At 37.1% G+C, this 17,472-nt stretch overlaps 2 protein-coding genes across 3 annotated transcripts; one reads left to right on the top strand and one right to left on the bottom strand.

Moving 5' to 3' along the window:
* The first annotated feature begins 1,612 nt into the window (after nt 1–1,612).
* LOC106084535 (bolA-like protein DDB_G0274169) lies at nt 1,613–2,707 on the top strand. Of its 2 annotated transcripts, XR_009397019.1 has the most exons (5): nt 1,613–1,697; nt 2,030–2,052; nt 2,111–2,325; nt 2,383–2,600; nt 2,651–2,707. XR_009397019.1 is itself a non-coding variant. In XM_013248282.2 (4 exons), the coding sequence occupies exons 1-4, from the start codon at nt 1,684–1,686 to the stop codon at nt 2,530–2,532; spliced, it is 402 nt and encodes a 133-aa protein (XP_013103736.1). In that variant the 5' UTR covers nt 1,613–1,683; the 3' UTR covers nt 2,533–2,669. The 2 variants fall into 2 exon arrangements, 1 of the variants encoding a protein (XP_013103736.1); XM_013248282.2 differs by having other exon boundaries at nt 2,383–2,669.
* Nucleotides 2,551–4,297, bottom strand: LOC106084527 (protoporphyrinogen oxidase). Its single transcript, XM_013248267.2, has one exon. The coding sequence runs from the start codon at nt 4,114–4,116 to the stop codon at nt 2,677–2,679; it is 1,440 nt and encodes a 479-aa protein (XP_013103721.2). The 5' UTR covers nt 4,117–4,297; the 3' UTR covers nt 2,551–2,676.
* Nucleotides 4,298–17,472: the final 13,175 nt, after the last annotated feature.

Here is a 17,472-nt window from a genome sequence, read left to right as displayed (position 1 = left end):
CGATCCCCCAATAATAATAATTGAGCCTCTAGAGAGCTTAATTCTTATCCGATTCGGCTGAAATTTTGCACAATTTTTCTATGACTTTTAATAACTGTATCAAGTATGGTCCGAATCGGTTCAAACCCTAATTTAGCTCCTTTTAAACCAAACTACTTGAGTCTCTAGGAGACATAATTCTAATCCGATTTGGCTAAAATTTTGCACTGTAACTTTTTTTATGACTTTTATCGTACGTACTAAATATGGTCTGAATCGGTTTATAATCTGATATAGCTTCCGATTTTACTTCTTGAGACTCTAAAGACGCAATTTGTCCACAATTTGGTTAAAATTTTAGACTCGATGAATTTCTTCATCGGCACACAGCTCCTGGACAAACAACAAATTTCTATTTGTGGTGACAATGATATGCGTAGGGGTGCTTGTATTCACAGATTGCAATCCTATTGCGTTTAAAGAGTCTATTAGTGTTGTTCCGCAGAAAATTCGAATTCAGGTCACCACCAAGTACAATTTCACCATAATTCACTGATATATCAAGTAAAGTGTTTACTATTGAAACGTACAGTATAAATTAGTTTGGTCTATAAAAACATCCAAGAAGCAACTTACTTGAATTTACAATTGCTTCCACATATATTGCTTCCCTACTTTCTCGTTCGTGTCTGCTTGTTGTTGTGCTAATGACGCTACCTCTAAATCAGGATGCACATATAAGGTGGGGCAAGGTCATGCGAACAGCTGAGTACAATTTTTTTTATTTTTGTTTTGATTTCGTAGTAAATCTAAATGTCAAAGGCTCGATAACCCAGCAGCCACACACAAGCAACAATGCTCCAGCGGATTTAAAAAGGCGGTCTCACGCGAACAGCTGTTAACAGCAGGCCAGGTTTGACGTATTAAGCTGACACGGTTTTGTTTGTATTCTCTTTGTTGTTACCTTATTTCTCGCACATTCTCTTCTCATGTACGCACACGTATACATAGCCGCAAACAAATTTCTTTGTGCTTGTTGCATGGTACAATTAAGAGTTAGCGTCATTAGCACAACAACAAAAATATACCCCGACAAAACTACCTTGATTGGCAAATGCCGTAAATGGAAATGTCAAACTTTGTTTTAGAACTATCTTTTGCAAATGTGTTTTATATTTGTATGTTCATCATTGAAAGACTATTTTGTTGCTTATATGTGGATTATCGGATCAAATAGAACATCTTTTGAAGATTTTACAAAAATATCACAGCTGTGATATGAAGCCTTGACATTTAGACTTACTGCAAAATCAAACAAATATAAAAAAATTATACTCAGCTGTTGTGGTTGTTGTACAAATGAGACTACCTTTAATTGTTTCGCCATGGCACCGATTATAGCACTCTCTATTCATATTTGACGTATATAAGGATAGTCTCATGTTGTCGTTGTTGTTAGCATATTTTTATGTGGAGGTGGCGATCCCCGTCAAAGGACAAATCGCCGCGAGAACAGGAGGGCAATTGTCCGTGGAATGTCTAATGAATACGGAAAGTGGCAGCACATATCGTGTGATAGCTGCTTTAAAAAATTTAAAACAGCAGATGCGCCTATTATCATTTTAGCAAACGCAGCCATTTAGGTCTGTACTTGTTATGTAAAAACACAACAAAACCAGCCAGTGAAATTTATAAATCAAAACAATGAATATCACAACCAAAGAGGGTAAGAAAGATAAGAGCTGGCGTTAGAGGGCAATACGTGATGACGAGTGACAAAATTTTAAGACACAACATATTTGAATTGCTCACGATATTTCGTTTTTCCTTTATTGCAACTTTCGGTTGCAAAGAAACAAAGCAAAATACGAAAAAATGTTCGAACGAATGCTCGAATCAAAACAGAATAACCCGAAAATGTTGCAGCCCTCAATGTGAATCCAATTGGAATACAATAAAAATGTTGTGTCTTTAACGCGAGTTATTTTACGGTACGGGGAAGACAAAGCAGAAACTCTCTCTTGATTATCTTACCCTCTTTGATCACAACACGTCGTTTGTTGACTGGTAAATGTAAGTAAAATCAGCAGGGTTTTGATATACAAAAAAAAAAAATTAACACTTCTTATAGATTTATATCCAACATTAGTCCACGCAATGAGTACTGAGGTAGCTGTTGGAGGACCGGTAGAAAAGGCTATTGTAACAACACTGACGTCCAACTTACAACCGGTACATTTGCAAGTAGTTAATGAATCCTACATGCACAATGTGCCCAAAGGATCAGAGACTCACTTTAAGGTGTTGGTCGTATCTGACAAATTTGAAGAATTGCCTTTGATTAAGGTGAGAATGAGAACTTTAACGACTTTTTTTTTCGATTATTTCTTTGTCTGTTTTTAGAGGCATCGGTTGGTTAATAATTTACTGAAGGAAAAGTTGTGCGACCTCTTTCCCCATGCCTTATCGATTGAAGCCAAAACTCCAAAACAATGGACACCTTCCTATACTATAGAGCCCAGCCCGAATTGCCGCGGAGGTTTTGGCAAATAAATGAAAGTCATAATCAAATCTTGACCATTTTCCCCAGGAAATTATATTTTGCAAATAAACATACATACGTAATAGCTCAATATATATAGGTATATAGTTAATAATAAATATCTTTTAGTTTTGTTTCGTCTTCTAAATGGATTATTAAAACTGTGGCAGTTCCTCAACACTCATGCGCGCCGAAAGTATTACATCATTTATGCCGACTCCATCATAGGCAGCCCCGCACAAGGACAATGGTAATTTATAGCGTTGTATATAACGGCGTATATCCTGAACTCGCTGCTTGTGTCCTACGTTGTATTGTGGAATACATTTTTTTAATATATGAACACGGGACATTTTCGGTTCTTGTTCTATTCCCAGTATTTTTGTTATCTCGCGCAGTGCAATATCAAGTAGTTCTTTTTGTGTGGGGTCTTTTCCAAAATATTGCTCAAACCATTTGCCCCCCATCATTACCGTTAAAACGGTGTTATTTTCCATATCGAAAACACAACTGTCGAATATTACACCAAGTATGGGCCTCTGTTCTAACGGGGGCACAAGGAATCCAAAGGCAGGTTGTTTGAGCAAGTCCTTGGTATTGTACTGTAGATTTACCACTGCAACATTGACATAGGGAATGGCCAGCAATTGACCCGCCAGTCCAGGATGTTGATTCTTAACGCAAGGAGCCAACTTAAAGGCAGGTATGGAACTAATAACGTGCTTAGTTTCGACATCCTGCCCTTTAATGTTCAAACGGACAGAATTTTCGGTAAAAAGTATTTCTCTGCATTCTGAAGTTAAATTAATTTCCACATCATTGGCAAGCAAATGGTTGGCCAGTGAATGAGGCAAAGTTTCCAGGCCGTTATTTACTCTATACATACTCCATTTATTTTCCACTGCCTCTTTGAATTTTTGTGGTTGCTTTTCGCTAAGTAGTTGGGCTGCCTTTGAGTCACTTTGACGATTCGCTTTCTTACCATTCAATTTGCTCATTAAAAGTCCCTTTATGACACCACCATATTTTTGCTCGTTTTCAAAAATGTCATCCATTAAAAAGCGAACACTTATCTCTTTGGCGTCTCCGGCACAAATGCCACATATCATTGGGCTAATTGCATAGTCTGCTAATTCCGGACCAAAACGTCTGTGAACAAAATCATATATAGATTCATCTCCAAATTTGATCTTTTTGGGCTTTGATTTAATGTCATTTATTAAGGCCATTGCCAATGGTTTACTGAATGGCGGTACTGTCTGCATGGCACCCTTTAAACTGTTTGGCAACATGCAAAGTTGGCCTTTAGCGTAAATCATGCGATTCTTGGCCGCAACATGGGACGATGTAACGGCTTCGATTGGTAGTTTCAAATCTTCGATCATTTCTAGAGTATTAGCACCCGATACACCCTTAGGTCTTATGGTTCTTGGCCCAGCCTCAAAAATAAATCCGTGATCTTTATGTTTCTCAGTTTTTATCCATCCTCCAACGCGATTGGATGCTTCGAAAATCGCAGTTGGCTGTCCAAATTTTTTTAATAAATAATAACCGGCAGAAAGGCCACTCAAACCACCACCCAGAACAATTGGCATGATGAGGACGGCTTTAACTGTGATGTGGCGAAAGTAGAGTGTCGCAAATGTGTGGCGTTAGCACACTTTATAAACGGAATGTTGCACCACAAAAGAGCCAAAATACTTGCATAGATTTCTGCAAATAAAAGGATTTCGGAAAATAACTAACTTAAAAAGTGAAACAGCCGGTATTACGGTATTATCTACAACAGCTGTTTATTGCCAGCGAACAACTCTGTTTTAGTGTTGAATTTACCAAATTTCATGTTTTTAAGGACAGCCCTAGATAATGGGTGGTACTATGTTCGCTTTTCGCGATATATTTTGCCGATTGCTTTTTTAGATAAAGGTGGGCATTACATTTTTTTTCACCGGGAAACTCCATAAAAAAAATTGAAAAAAAATTCTGTGAAAACATTTTCATCTGCGGTACTGAGTTCTTCACTGAATAAAAATTTGGCATTCACTCAAAAGCGTGGACGTAACGTTTTTAAACTTGGGAAAACATGATATAAAAAAGGGTAATTTTGTTTGCATTTTCGTTCATTGTCTTTTAAATAATTAACAAATGTTAGAAAATATAGCTCCTCTACTCTTCTACTCTACACTACTCTACTACAATACATTTTACCAAAATAATGCTGGTGGTAAAACATATGATGGGAGGGTTGCCTGTATGTTTTTTTTATAGCAAAAAACGCTTTTTTGACGATTTCTAGAACAAGGGAGACAATGTGTTGTAAAAACTTTCCACAATGAACCATCTTAATAGCTACTCTAAGGCTCTATAACACTGCATGTTCTTGTCTTATGACATTCCACTTTTTATGTATCATTGGTATTTCATTATATGTGCCAATTTACATACGATTTATCATTTTTGCTATCACACTAGTATGTTATTTTTGCATAACTTATCCTAAAAAGAGTGAGCAAAAGCTGATTTGTATACCCTCCACCATAGTATGGGCGTATACTTATTTCGTCATTCTGTTTGTAACTCCCCGAAATATTCGTCTAAGACCCCATAAAGTGTATATATTCTTGATCGTCATGACATTTTAAGTCGATCTAGCCATGTCCGTTCGTCTGTCTGTCGAAAGCACGCTAACTTTCGAAGGAGTAAAGCTAGCCGCTTGAAACGTTACTAAAACGTTGAAATAAAATAAAATAAAAATAAAAAACAGGTAAAAAGGCGTTAAGTTCGGCCGGGCCGAACTTTGGGTACCCACCACCTCGGGTATATATGTACACCCCCTTTCGTCACAATCCCGTACAAATTCGATAACTTATGCACCCAAATTCGACACGGACATTGAGTGGTCTAATAAATATAAGTCACAGTTGAATTTTGTATTTTAAATTTCAACAAAATAGACCCTTAATCGGCATATCGGTCTATATGATAGCTATATCTAATTACAGTCCGGTATTAACCATATTTGGGTCAGATGGCGGGTGGTCAAAAACTACTTACTGTTTCAAATTTCAGCGAAATCGGATAAAAAATAAAGCTTTTATGGGCTTCATACTCTTTATCAGGAGTTCGGTCTGTGTGACAGCGATATCTAAATATAGTCCGATCCCAACCATATTTGGGACGGATGTCGGGAGACCTAAAACTACCCATTGTTTAAAATTTTAGCAAAATCGGATAAAAAATAAAATCATACCCTTTATCGGCAAATCGGTGTACATGGCAGCTATATCTAAATATAGTCCGATCTGAACCATACTTGGGTCCTATGTTGGGAGGCCTAAGGCTACTCACTGTTTCAAATTTCAGCGAAATCGCTTGAAAAATAAAGCTTTTATGGGCTTCAGACCCTTTATTTGGCACGTTCAGGCGTGCATCAAAAAGACGTATGTATCTGTGCCAAATTTCAGCTCAATATCTCAATTTTTTGAAGGCTGTAGAGTGATTACAACGGACGAACTAAATGAATATACCCCTATCCTACGGTGGTGGGTATAAAAATATACCTGCAAAATAATATATGTTCACAAAATTAAATATTATTGAAAAATACCACAGTATTGCAAAAAATAAACTTTAAATAGTCAGTTTTCATAAAAATCCGAAACATTCAGTAGAAAAAGAGGATTCAGAGGTTCCCGCCCAGATCGGTCCAGATTTGAATATAGCTGCCGTTAGACCGACATCCCGACATCGACATACTTCCATACATATGGCAAAGATCGGTCCATATTTGGATATACAATAGCTGCCATATAGACCGATCTCTTGATTTAAGGTCTTGGGCCTATAAAAGGCTCATTTATTGTCCGATGTCGCCGAAACTTGGGACAGGGAGTTGTGTTAGGACCTTCGACATCCTTCTTCAATTTGGCCCAGATCGGCCCAGTTTTGAATATATCTGCCGCATAGACCAATCTCTCGATTTAAAGTTTTGGGCCGATGAAAGGCGCATTTATAATCCGATCTCACTGAAATTTTACACAGTGACTTATGTTAGGCCTTTCGACATCCGTGTCGTATCTGGTTCAGATCGGTTTGTTTTTAGATTTAGATACTAAAAAGATCAATATTTTGTTGAACAATGACTTGTACTTATTAGTATTTGGTCCAAATCGGAACATATTTCGATATAGCTGCGTTGGGGCATAAGTTATACATTTTTCATCGGATTTTGAGGAAAGGTGGTTTACGTATATACCCGAGGTGGTGGGTATTCAAAGTTCGGCCCGGCCGAACATAAGTTATTTTTACTTGTTGAATTTTAAAATAGATTTTTCATATTGTCGAGTACGCCAAGTACAATTTAATGTTGTAACATTATTCAAACCAAATTTTGGCCAGTTCTTAGCTGATCTTAGTTGGTTGTTCAAACTCTTTCAGATAAATTTTAGATTTTTTTCGATGTTATGATACAAAATCATATTAAAGTCTTTTAATTTTCGAAGAACTCCATTATGGCTTTGGACTATGGTCCACTGTATTTTTGTATCCTATAAAAAAAAATTACTTATGGAAGTTGTTGTTTTCGCACTTAGATATTTCTTTATCGCTTAAATATTAACAAACAATGAATGTACTTAGTAGCCATTTATTTGTTGCTCTAATAATTTTTGTACCTAAGGTGAAAATAACCCCTTTCGAGTTTACCACTCGCAATCGACCGACCTGCTCCACTGATCTTTGCTCAGAAAAAATGTTGTGTGTGAGAATGTGTTTATATAAGTGACGAGCAATAATATGCAAGCCCATGGGCTTGCTTGGGATTATTTTCTTGTGTAGATACACTGTCATGTGCAATAGTGTGAGCGTTTTTGCCCATCATAGACCAGTGATGGGTCAAATACACGTTCAAATACTCACCTTATCTCTCTAGTGGGAAAATAATTATTTATTCGGTAAACGAATAATCGTTTGCGGCTATCGAAACACTTTTGCCGTTAAAGAGTTGTTGTAGAGAAACGTTACACGGTTACAATAAAAGAAAAACTTTGTAATATAAGTATTTAGGTGGTCTTTAAAATGTCCAAAAACTTTATATATTGCGTGTGCTAATAATAAGCGAGAGAATTCTAAAGGACAAGCAGAAAGACCCCAACATCGGTACCAAAGGAACGTCGGTAAACTTCTTACATATCACTGAGTGATGTCCGATTCAATTTTAAGCTGAGTGATAGGAGCCTCCCTTTTAGTTCCACACCTCTTTGGAGAGAAGTTTTTATATGGCATGGCACCTCACAAATTTCGCCAGCATTAGGGGGGGATAACCACCCCTGAAATTTTTTCTGATGTTCTTGCCAGAATATGAACACGGGCTTTCAGTGTCATGGCCGGAAATGCTAACCTCTACGCTATGGTGGCCTCGGAACTGCAGTTAAAAAAAGGGTGGGTCGAAATGTCGATGAGAAGGTCAAGAGGGACTAGACTTCTCGAAACTAGAGACGATGGAGAAATCTACCACGTTCGACCCTGGAATCGTCGATTATCGGGACTCAAGAAGAAAAATAAGAAGATTGATTTATATGGGAACTGTATCAGGCCATAGACCGATTTAGACCATAATTGACACGTATGTTGAAGGTCATCGGATTAAAATTGCGACATCTAGAGGCTCCAGAAATCAAGATCCTAGATCGGTTTATATGGCAACTATATCAGGTTATGAACCAATTAAAATCATATTTGGCACAACTGTTGGAAGTCAACATAAAATACATCATGCAAAATTTCAGCCCCCTAGTGGGTTAAGAAGATTCAGAATCGGTTTATATGGCGGCTATATTAAGTTATTGACCGATTTGAGCCATACTTAGCACAGTAGTTGGATATCATAACAAAACACGTCGTGCAAAATTTCATTCCAATCGGATAAGAATTGCGCCCTCTAGAGCCTCAAGAAGTCAAGACGCAAGATCGGTTTATATGGCAGCTTTATCAAAACATGGACCGATATGGGCCATTTACAATCTTAACCGACCTGCACTAATAAGAAGTATTTCTGCAAAATTGTAAGCGGCTAGCTTTACTCCTTCGAACGTTAGCGTGCTTTCGACAGACAGGCGGACGGACAGCCAGACGGACGGACATGGCTACATCGACATAAAATGTCACGACGATCAAGAAAATATATACTTTATGGGGTCTCTGACGAATATTTCGAGTAGTTACAAAAACAATGAAGAAATTTGTATACCCCCATCCTATGGTGTAGTGTACAAAAAACGAAAATACTTAATTCCCTATCTGAATATGATGCTCAAGAGCATTATATCGTAAAGGAAACAATTGAGGTGAAAACATTGTTATGTAGTTGTTGGGATACGTTTATAGATAAATACCGGAAATATAATCTGCAAACTAAAGGAACTCAATGTAAAATCCTCTGTTTGTTTATAAAAGAATTATTAAGTGTAGGGTTGGATTGTGGGCAAAAAAAAGGAAGCGTAACGGACAAACATCAGGTATTGTTTGTCTTAGGTTAAATAACGATACAAAAACAAAACGGAAAACAATCATAACAAAAAAGGAAACTCATACCAACATAAACAATACAGGCAAAACAATTAAGCAGCAAACCGTGTGAATAACACGCACACTCTGGCACGCATCCATGTTCCAAAGGAGAAAACAAAATAAGAAAACAACGCACATAGCGTAACGGTAGTTCTAAACACACACACACACACGTCAACTTAATGGATATGTTAATGATAATCCAAACACGAAGATGAAATAAGCACACAAACCAAAAAAACACAACACCAACACTAAAGCATTGGTGCACACCACAACTCCATATCTGAGGACGGACGCCTATTGATTTGGCGAAAAGAAAATGTCAAAATCAAAACGTATCCAACGAAACTCTCCTTCTTGCTCTCTCTCTTTCCCTTTTCTCTGTCTCCGATTCGAGAAAGGAGCCCAAAGAAGAGGTAAAGCTTTTTCAGAGACAACGACCTGATACGAAATAAGCAGCGAGCAGCCCATAGCGTACGTACGTACCTAAGCTCCAGCTCAACTTGTCGTCGCTGTGTATTGTGCCACGAAGAAAGTGTGTCAGAAATGTTTTAACTGCTGTCGTGAAAGGTTCGTGAAAAATTATAACGGTCGCGTGTGTGTTAACCAGAAAATTTTGTGTAAAAAAATACATATACATACAAAGTGAAGAAATGTGAAAATTTCATTGTGAATGGAGAAAAAATCAAAGAATTAACTTAGTTTTATCAAAAATTATAAAGAATTTATCGAGTTTTTGTATAGAAAAAGTAAATATTTACATTATCCATTAAAATATCAACTGAAATTTGAGAAAAATTGCAAAAATTCCTTCACTAAGAAAATCTATATGTAAAGTTATGTGTACAGAAATAATGAAAGCGAAGAAAATTCCCTTGCTTAAAATCGAAAGGATTTAAAAAACCTAGATGCGAAAAGCCAACAAGGAGATTCCAAAAAGAATATTTCTGTAAAAAAAATCTGTGCAAAATCTATGAAAAAAATTACATAAATCTGAAATTGATATTAAATCCTGTGAAAAAGTGAAAAGGAGAAAATTTAACTTTTCCCTATTACATACATATATACATATGCAGAAAAGAGGAAAAATGAATATCTTCTTTATATATACACAGCAACATGCACACACGCACAACCAAACTCGTACACAAATGCCATATATCTCTTTCTCTTGCTGACACACAAACCCAACCAGCTACCCGAACCTATGAACACGCCAGACTCGATGTGCGTGTGTATGCCGAAATGTAGGTGAACAAACAACAATATCACCACATTCTTCCTTTTAGGTACACTGACATATACACCAACAGACACTCGTGCATCAAACACACACACACCCACAAACAAAGGGACAAAAAGGAGATAGTAACAACTTCCACCTTAGTGTGCTATTCCATTGAACCCTATTCTAGGGGTGCACGGAGTGGGTAGAAACAATTTAAAAATACCAATATTATAAGTAGATATCAGCGGTAGCTACTGTGGTAAACCATATTCGAAATACTCATAGTTAAAACCGTACAACACGCATACACACAAAAAATATATAGGCTATGTGGAAATTTTTATGAAATAATCATATAGGTTGATTTTGGCAAAATTATTTAAAATTCACTGCAATTTTCTCTGCCGCGGTTTGGTCCTGTGCTTTGAGGTTACATATCTGCGGTAGATAGAGAGACAATGAGAGAGAGAGAGAGAGAGATATCAATACATTTTCGGCTATCCGATCATAGTTGAATGTATAACAGTTTTTATGATTTAACTCTCTCTTCAAATTGTAAATGAAAACAAAAGAAATAGATGCGAAATGTAAAGTGTGTGTTCCGGCCGCTAGAGGTATACATTTTTTCCTTCTTTGTATTCTTCTGATAAAAACAAAAAGTTTGCTTAATGATGGAGTAGTACATATTTTTACACCCTCCACCATAGCATGGGGGTATACTAACTTCGCTATTCCGTTTGTAACACCTTGACATATTGATCTAAGACTCAATAAAGTATATACCATTCCCTGATTGCCAAAAAGATGTAAGTGCCAAAATCAAAACTTTACAGGAGATGGTTTTTATTTAATAAATCAAAGCATATCTTATTTAGATTGAAATATGATTTTTACATATGTATCACTTCTTTGGCTGATGCATATGGTGGTAAAAAAAATGCTGTGCATTTAAATAAAGATAACGGTATTATTGTCACTTACATCGTTTTTGCTGTCACATAAATGACCTTGTTTTAAGTAATTAAGAGGTAAGTGCAATCAAAATCATTGTTTGAAAGTAAATCCGATTTTATTGCTATTTGGAACAGAGAGTCATATTGGACATCTACACATATTTGGATATAGCTGTCGTATAGAACGATATCCCGATTTAGGGCCTGAAGCTTATAAAAGCCGCATTTATTATCCGATTCCTCTGCATTTTGGATGAAGTGAACTCCGTCTTGGAGAGTTTATTTGGTTGTCCCCAAATTTAAATACTACCTTCGTATTTAACTTCCATACGCCTTTTATTTGCGTTCCCGGATGACCAATATGGATTTATTGGGAACCACTGTACTTCCAAAGACTTTAAGTTTGTGTCCAGTATTGTCCCGGTCGGCCAATATTTCTCTTTGGTGGTTTGCTCGAAGGTGGGGCGCCCCTCAGATACTTATCCCTACTTTAAACAACCGATTCGTACTATCCTTCCAAATATAAAACGTTTCATTATGATAACTTTCATATTTTTTGCAATTATTGCTTAATTTGTTTGAGGTACTTCTTGAGCCTCTAGAGGGCGTAATTCATATAATGGATGTACCAAGTATGGTTCGAAACGGTCTAAAACCTGATATATATCCCATATAAAACGACTTCCCGATTTTATTTCTTGAACTCGTAGAGGGTGTAATTTTCATCTAATTTAGCTGAAATTTTGCACACTGACTTCTATGTCCTCTAATATAAGTGCCGAATATGGTCTGAATCGGCCCAAAGCCTGATATAGTTCCCATATAAACCAATTTGAATTCTTGAGCCTTTAGAGGACGCAATTTTTATTTTAATTTTCATCTAATTTAGCTGAAATTTTGCACAATGACTTCTATGTCCTCTAATATAAGTGCCGAATATGGTCTGAATCGGCCCAAAGCCTGATATAGGTCCCATATAAACCGACTTCCCAATTTGAATTCTTGAGCCTTTAGAGGACGCAATTCTTATTTGATGTTGCTGAAATTTTGTACTATGACGTCTTCTATGACATTTAATGGATGTACCAAGTATGGTTCGAATCGGTCTAAAACCAAATATAGCTCCTATATAAGCAGATCTTCCGATTTTACTTCTTGAGGGCGTATTTCTCATTCTATTATATGGGCCGATTATCGTCTGAATCGACCCAAAATTTGATATAGCTTCCATATAAACCGAACTACCGATTTGACTTCTTGAGCCTCTAGAGGACGCAACTTTTATCCGATTTGGGTGAAATTTTGTACTATGAAGTCTTCTATGACATTAAATGGATGTACCAAGCATGATTCGAATCGTTCTAAAACCAGATATAACTTCTATATAAACCGATCTCCCAATTGTACTTTTTGAGCCTCTAGAGGGCGTAATTCTTATCCGATTTAGCTGAAATTTTGCGCAGTGACTTTTTTATGGCTTCTAATAAACGTGCTAAGTATAGTCTGAATCGTCCAAAAACTGACATAGCTCCCATGCAAACCGTGGTCAATGATTTTTTCGTCGCCAGGAAATGCTGTTGAAGCGTTCAATAACCATGGTTTGGGGGGTATCTCAATCGGAGCGGAAAAGTGCTTCGACAATTGGTTTGAGGGTTAGAAAAAATTTATAAATCATGATGGAGGATACTTTGAAAAACAATAAAAACGTTTTGGTGATATCATTGATTTTTGTGATTAGGCCTCAAATTTGTATAGCAGCTCTCGTAAAAAGTGCGTCTTTAGCCAAAAATGCTGGCTAAGTGTATAATTTACAGGAACATTCCAATTTTGGTAATCTGGTGGTAAGTTGAGTGAGGCCACCGCGGTGCAGAGGTTAGCATGTCTATCTATGACGCTGAATGCCTAGGTTCGAATCCTGGCGAGAACAACTGAAATATTTTCAGCTGTGGTTATCTCCTTCTAATGGTGGGGACACTTGTGAGATACTATGACCAGTAAAAACTTCTACCCCTGTAAAAACTTCTCCCCCTTTTTATAGCTTAGTCCGAACGGCTTACAATCGCCCTGTTGCAAGCCGTCCTGAAATTAAACTGAAATTAAACTTGAATCGGACATCACTCATTGATATGAGAAAAGTTTATCCCCTGTTTCTTAATGGAATGTTTGTTGGCAAATTTGCAAAATTTGCACTTGGTTGTAAGTTGGATACTCAGAACATATAATCCCGTAACTTGTGTCATGTGGTTTTTGTTGCAGATATCTTACATTCTCAGCATGTTGGGATCAATTCCTACCTAAAGGCATTTCTTAAAGTTAATTGAGACAAAACAAGCTAAAGACGGACAAAGCCGACCTTTTAATTCCCTACACCAAATTGCAAAATTTTGTCAAGATTTGGTGACAAATGCTTTTGCAAAGGCTTAGTGTGAAAATCTGGAGTTACATATATATCTAAATCTGAACCGATTTCACCAGTGATCTGTAGTGTCATAAGAGACACCTTTCGTGACGATCGGTTAACAAATGACCAAAATTTTGCAATTATATAGGAGCATATACTTGGGAGCTATATCCAAATCTAAATCGGTTTCGGCCAAAAGTATGTGTTTCTTCTATATTATGTCGCCTTGTCATTTAATTAAATAAACCAACATTTTTATTATTTTTTTATTTTTTATTATTTTATTTTTATAACCTCCACCATAGGATGGGGGTATACTAGTTTCGTCATTTTGTTTGTAACTCCTCGAAATATTCGACTAAGACCCCCTAAAGTATATATATTCTTGTTCGTCATGACATTTTACGTTGATTCAGCCATGTCGGTCCGTCTGTCCGTCCGTCTTTCCGTCTGTCCTTCCGTCTTTCCGTCCGTCTGTCCGTCCGTCCGTCTCTCTGTCTGTCGAAAGCACGCTAACTTTCGAAAGGAGTAAAGCTAGCCGCTTGAAATTTTGCACAAACAATTCTTATTTGTGTAGGTCGGTTGGGATTGTAAATGGGCTATATCGGTCCATGTTTTGGTATACCTGCCATATAAACCGATCTCGGGTCTTGATTTCTTGAGCCTCTAGAAGGCACAATTTTAATCCGATTTGGCTGAAATTTTGCATGAGGTGTGTTATTATGACTTCCAACAACTGCGCTGAGTATGGTTGAAATCGGTACATAACCTAGCTGCCATATAAGCCGATCTCGGATCTTGGCTTCTTGAGCCACTTGAGGGCACAATTTTTATCCGATTTGGCCGAAATTTAGTACAACGGCTTCTCCCATGACCTTCAACATACGTGTCAAATGTGATCCGAGTCGGTCCATAGCCTGATATAGCTCCCATATAAACCGATCACTCTATATAGCTTCTTGAGACCCTAAAGGGGACAATTCTTACTCGAATTGGATGAAATTTTACACAACGACTTCTACTATGATCTCCAACACTCAGTTCAGACCGGAGCATAACTTGACATATCTCCAATATTATAGCAATTCTTTTCTTTTGGCCTTTGTTTTCCTAAAAAGAGATATCGGGAAGAGAACTCGACAAATGTGATCTATGGTGGAGGGTATATAAGATTCGGCCCGGATGAACTTAGCGCGCTTTTACTTGTTTATTTTTCTAATGAGTTATGTTTGGTGAGCTATGTTTTTCGGGGTGGTGAACAATAAAAAAACGGGTGTGCGTCCTATAAAGTGAATTTTTTCCAAAATTAGACTTGAGTTCGTAGTTCGTATACAGGGGAGAACATTGCAGCCGTTGCGACCAGTATTAATGAGGATAGTGAACTTTAGTTGGTCGCCGTTCTCAGGTATTGGCCATGTGTTATTCAACCATGTGGAATGATCCTTGTAAATGGACCATTGGAATTGGAACCACGGGCAATATTAACGTGAAGAAATTTTTTAAAAGTAAATGGCAAAGAACACTTTGTAGATTCAATAAAAATGTTGAGTTAGAGTGTTTGCTTAGATTTCTTAAAAAAAACTACTTGTAAAAAATCACCCTTTGTTGAATCCCATTGTTGATTAACGGTATACCTTAATATCGACGTCAGAGATTAATTGTTTCTTAATAGATAAAACGTAGACAGTACACCTATCCATTCAGAAGTCAAATTGCGAAATTCGCCTAAATCAGCTGGAAATGGTTAGGTTAGGTAAGAGTGGCAATCCTTTACAGACTTACTTAGACAATTTTTAAGTCCATTCTGATACCACAGTAGCGACACGCCAAGGCTTCTGACGGGAATTGACCCCTGCACTGGTAATCCAAGCACGCTACCAATTCGGCTACCGGGGCGCCCGGAAATGTGGTTAAATCCTTTAAAATAATGACAGAGTTTATACAGAAAAGGCCAAAAAAAACTGCCTGAGAACGCCAAACCCTTCGGTGATTTCTCTGTACTAAAGATCAGTAGAGAGAAATACCAGAAATTTCCCAACACCAGACAATGACATCGACATTGTTCCACTGTAAAATTTGTGGACATTTTATTGACACAGCTAAATTGGTTAAATCATTATCAAAGTTGTTGCTTTGACACTTTAGCTCGTAAGATGTGTGCTTGGATTTGGCTTAAGGTACGAGTATCCAAAAAGTATGCAATATTGTCCCTGTGCAGCTATATTTTCGGCATAAGGAGTAATGTCGTTAGGCAGTTGGACCAGTCCAATAAATGTATACCTTCTGTCAATTAAACAAATCATTGATTTACTTACCACTGGGACACAATACCAGACATGTTTACACTTGGAGCAAATCTAGAGTTGCGACGAGATTTCGGAAATCTCGAGTTTTGCAAATCTCCTTCGAATACCGTTTATTATCGGTAGATTTGGGCAGCACTTTTTCTGAACATCTGAAATTTTGTTATTGAATATTTTGTAGTCACATAAAAAAAAAAAATAATAGCTCCCCAATTTAGTTGCGCAATAAAAATGGAGATCACATTAAAAACGCTGTCAAAAACACCCCTGTTGACAAATGCAAATCAATTGAATCGTAGTGTGGATGGATTTTGGAGCATATCTCAAATCAAGTGGATTTGGGTTCTAGTGTAAACGTGGTTTAAAGACTGATGATGAATATTACTAACTTTTTGCCAATCGTTTGAAGACAAGACGTGTTTTTTGGGTAAACAGTCCCAGTTAATGAATTAAAATTAAAAGCCTGTTTATTGATGTCTAAAAAGAAACTCAGCTGAATGGAAGACAGCCACTATGATCCAGATTCGTCAATATAGAAAATTTTTAAGTATTTACTTTCGATGAGCTGTATGCTCTTTTAGAGTTGACGAATCCATTTATATCGAAATACCATTTAAGCTAATTCTTGAGTTGGATGAATGTTTGACTTCGAGATCGATAAACAGGCTATAAACAAATCTTTGGATTTCTTGTTAGCGAAAGATGTTGGTTTTTATTCGGCTGTATCTAGCCTTTCAGTCAAAGGTAAATATAGCTCTGGACACAGGGTATGTAAGACTTCGATTATTGGTTAGTATAATTTTCCTTTTTATGGCAATTTTTCACTTTTTATGTTTTCATGTTACGAGGATCAACCCCCATGTTTAGTTTAAAAAAGTATAACAGTTATGGATAAACGTTTCCAAACATTCCAACACATTCGATTCGATTAGATTTATTTCCTCTTTCCACAAACAATGAAACTTAGAAACCCACTCGTACATTTGATAACAAACGCACACATAACTATGCATAATTTTTGTATGTATGCAACTTTTCCTTTTGGTGTTGTTATTGTCGCCGCTGTGTCCTCCTTTTTCGATTCTGATAAGGGAAAGAAAGGATATAACACAAGAATAGATATATGAGCATTTCTGTTTCCCACACATCAATGCATGTTGTATGTATATCTGTCTGTATGGTGCGGGTGTCTATTGTGGGCTCATGTGTGTGTGAGTGTGTGCCGAGTGTAAATTAAAGGGAAAAAGCATGCAGACTAGGATTCGTTCGTTAAAGGGTCTGTTAGAAGGAAAGAAAAAACTTGGTCACATAAACACTGACTGAGTTGTGTGTGTGGCTGTTAGGGAATGCGTGTGGCTGTGTGTCAGTGAGTGTGTTAGTTTACGTGCAACGAACGTATACGTACTTGAGAAAACAAAACAAAAGTAGGGCAGTGTGTTTCTCGTTGTTTTGTGCTAGTGCTGCCTCTTCTTCTTCTTCTTCCACAAGTATGTCTC

Source organism: Stomoxys calcitrans, chromosome 2 (assembly GCF_963082655.1).
Source record: "Stomoxys calcitrans chromosome 2, idStoCalc2.1, whole genome shotgun sequence".
NCBI classification, from domain to species: domain Eukaryota; kingdom Metazoa; phylum Arthropoda; class Insecta; order Diptera; family Muscidae; genus Stomoxys; species Stomoxys calcitrans.
Note: the sequence above shows the minus strand (reverse complement) of the source record. Positions and strands in the feature narration are given on the sequence as shown.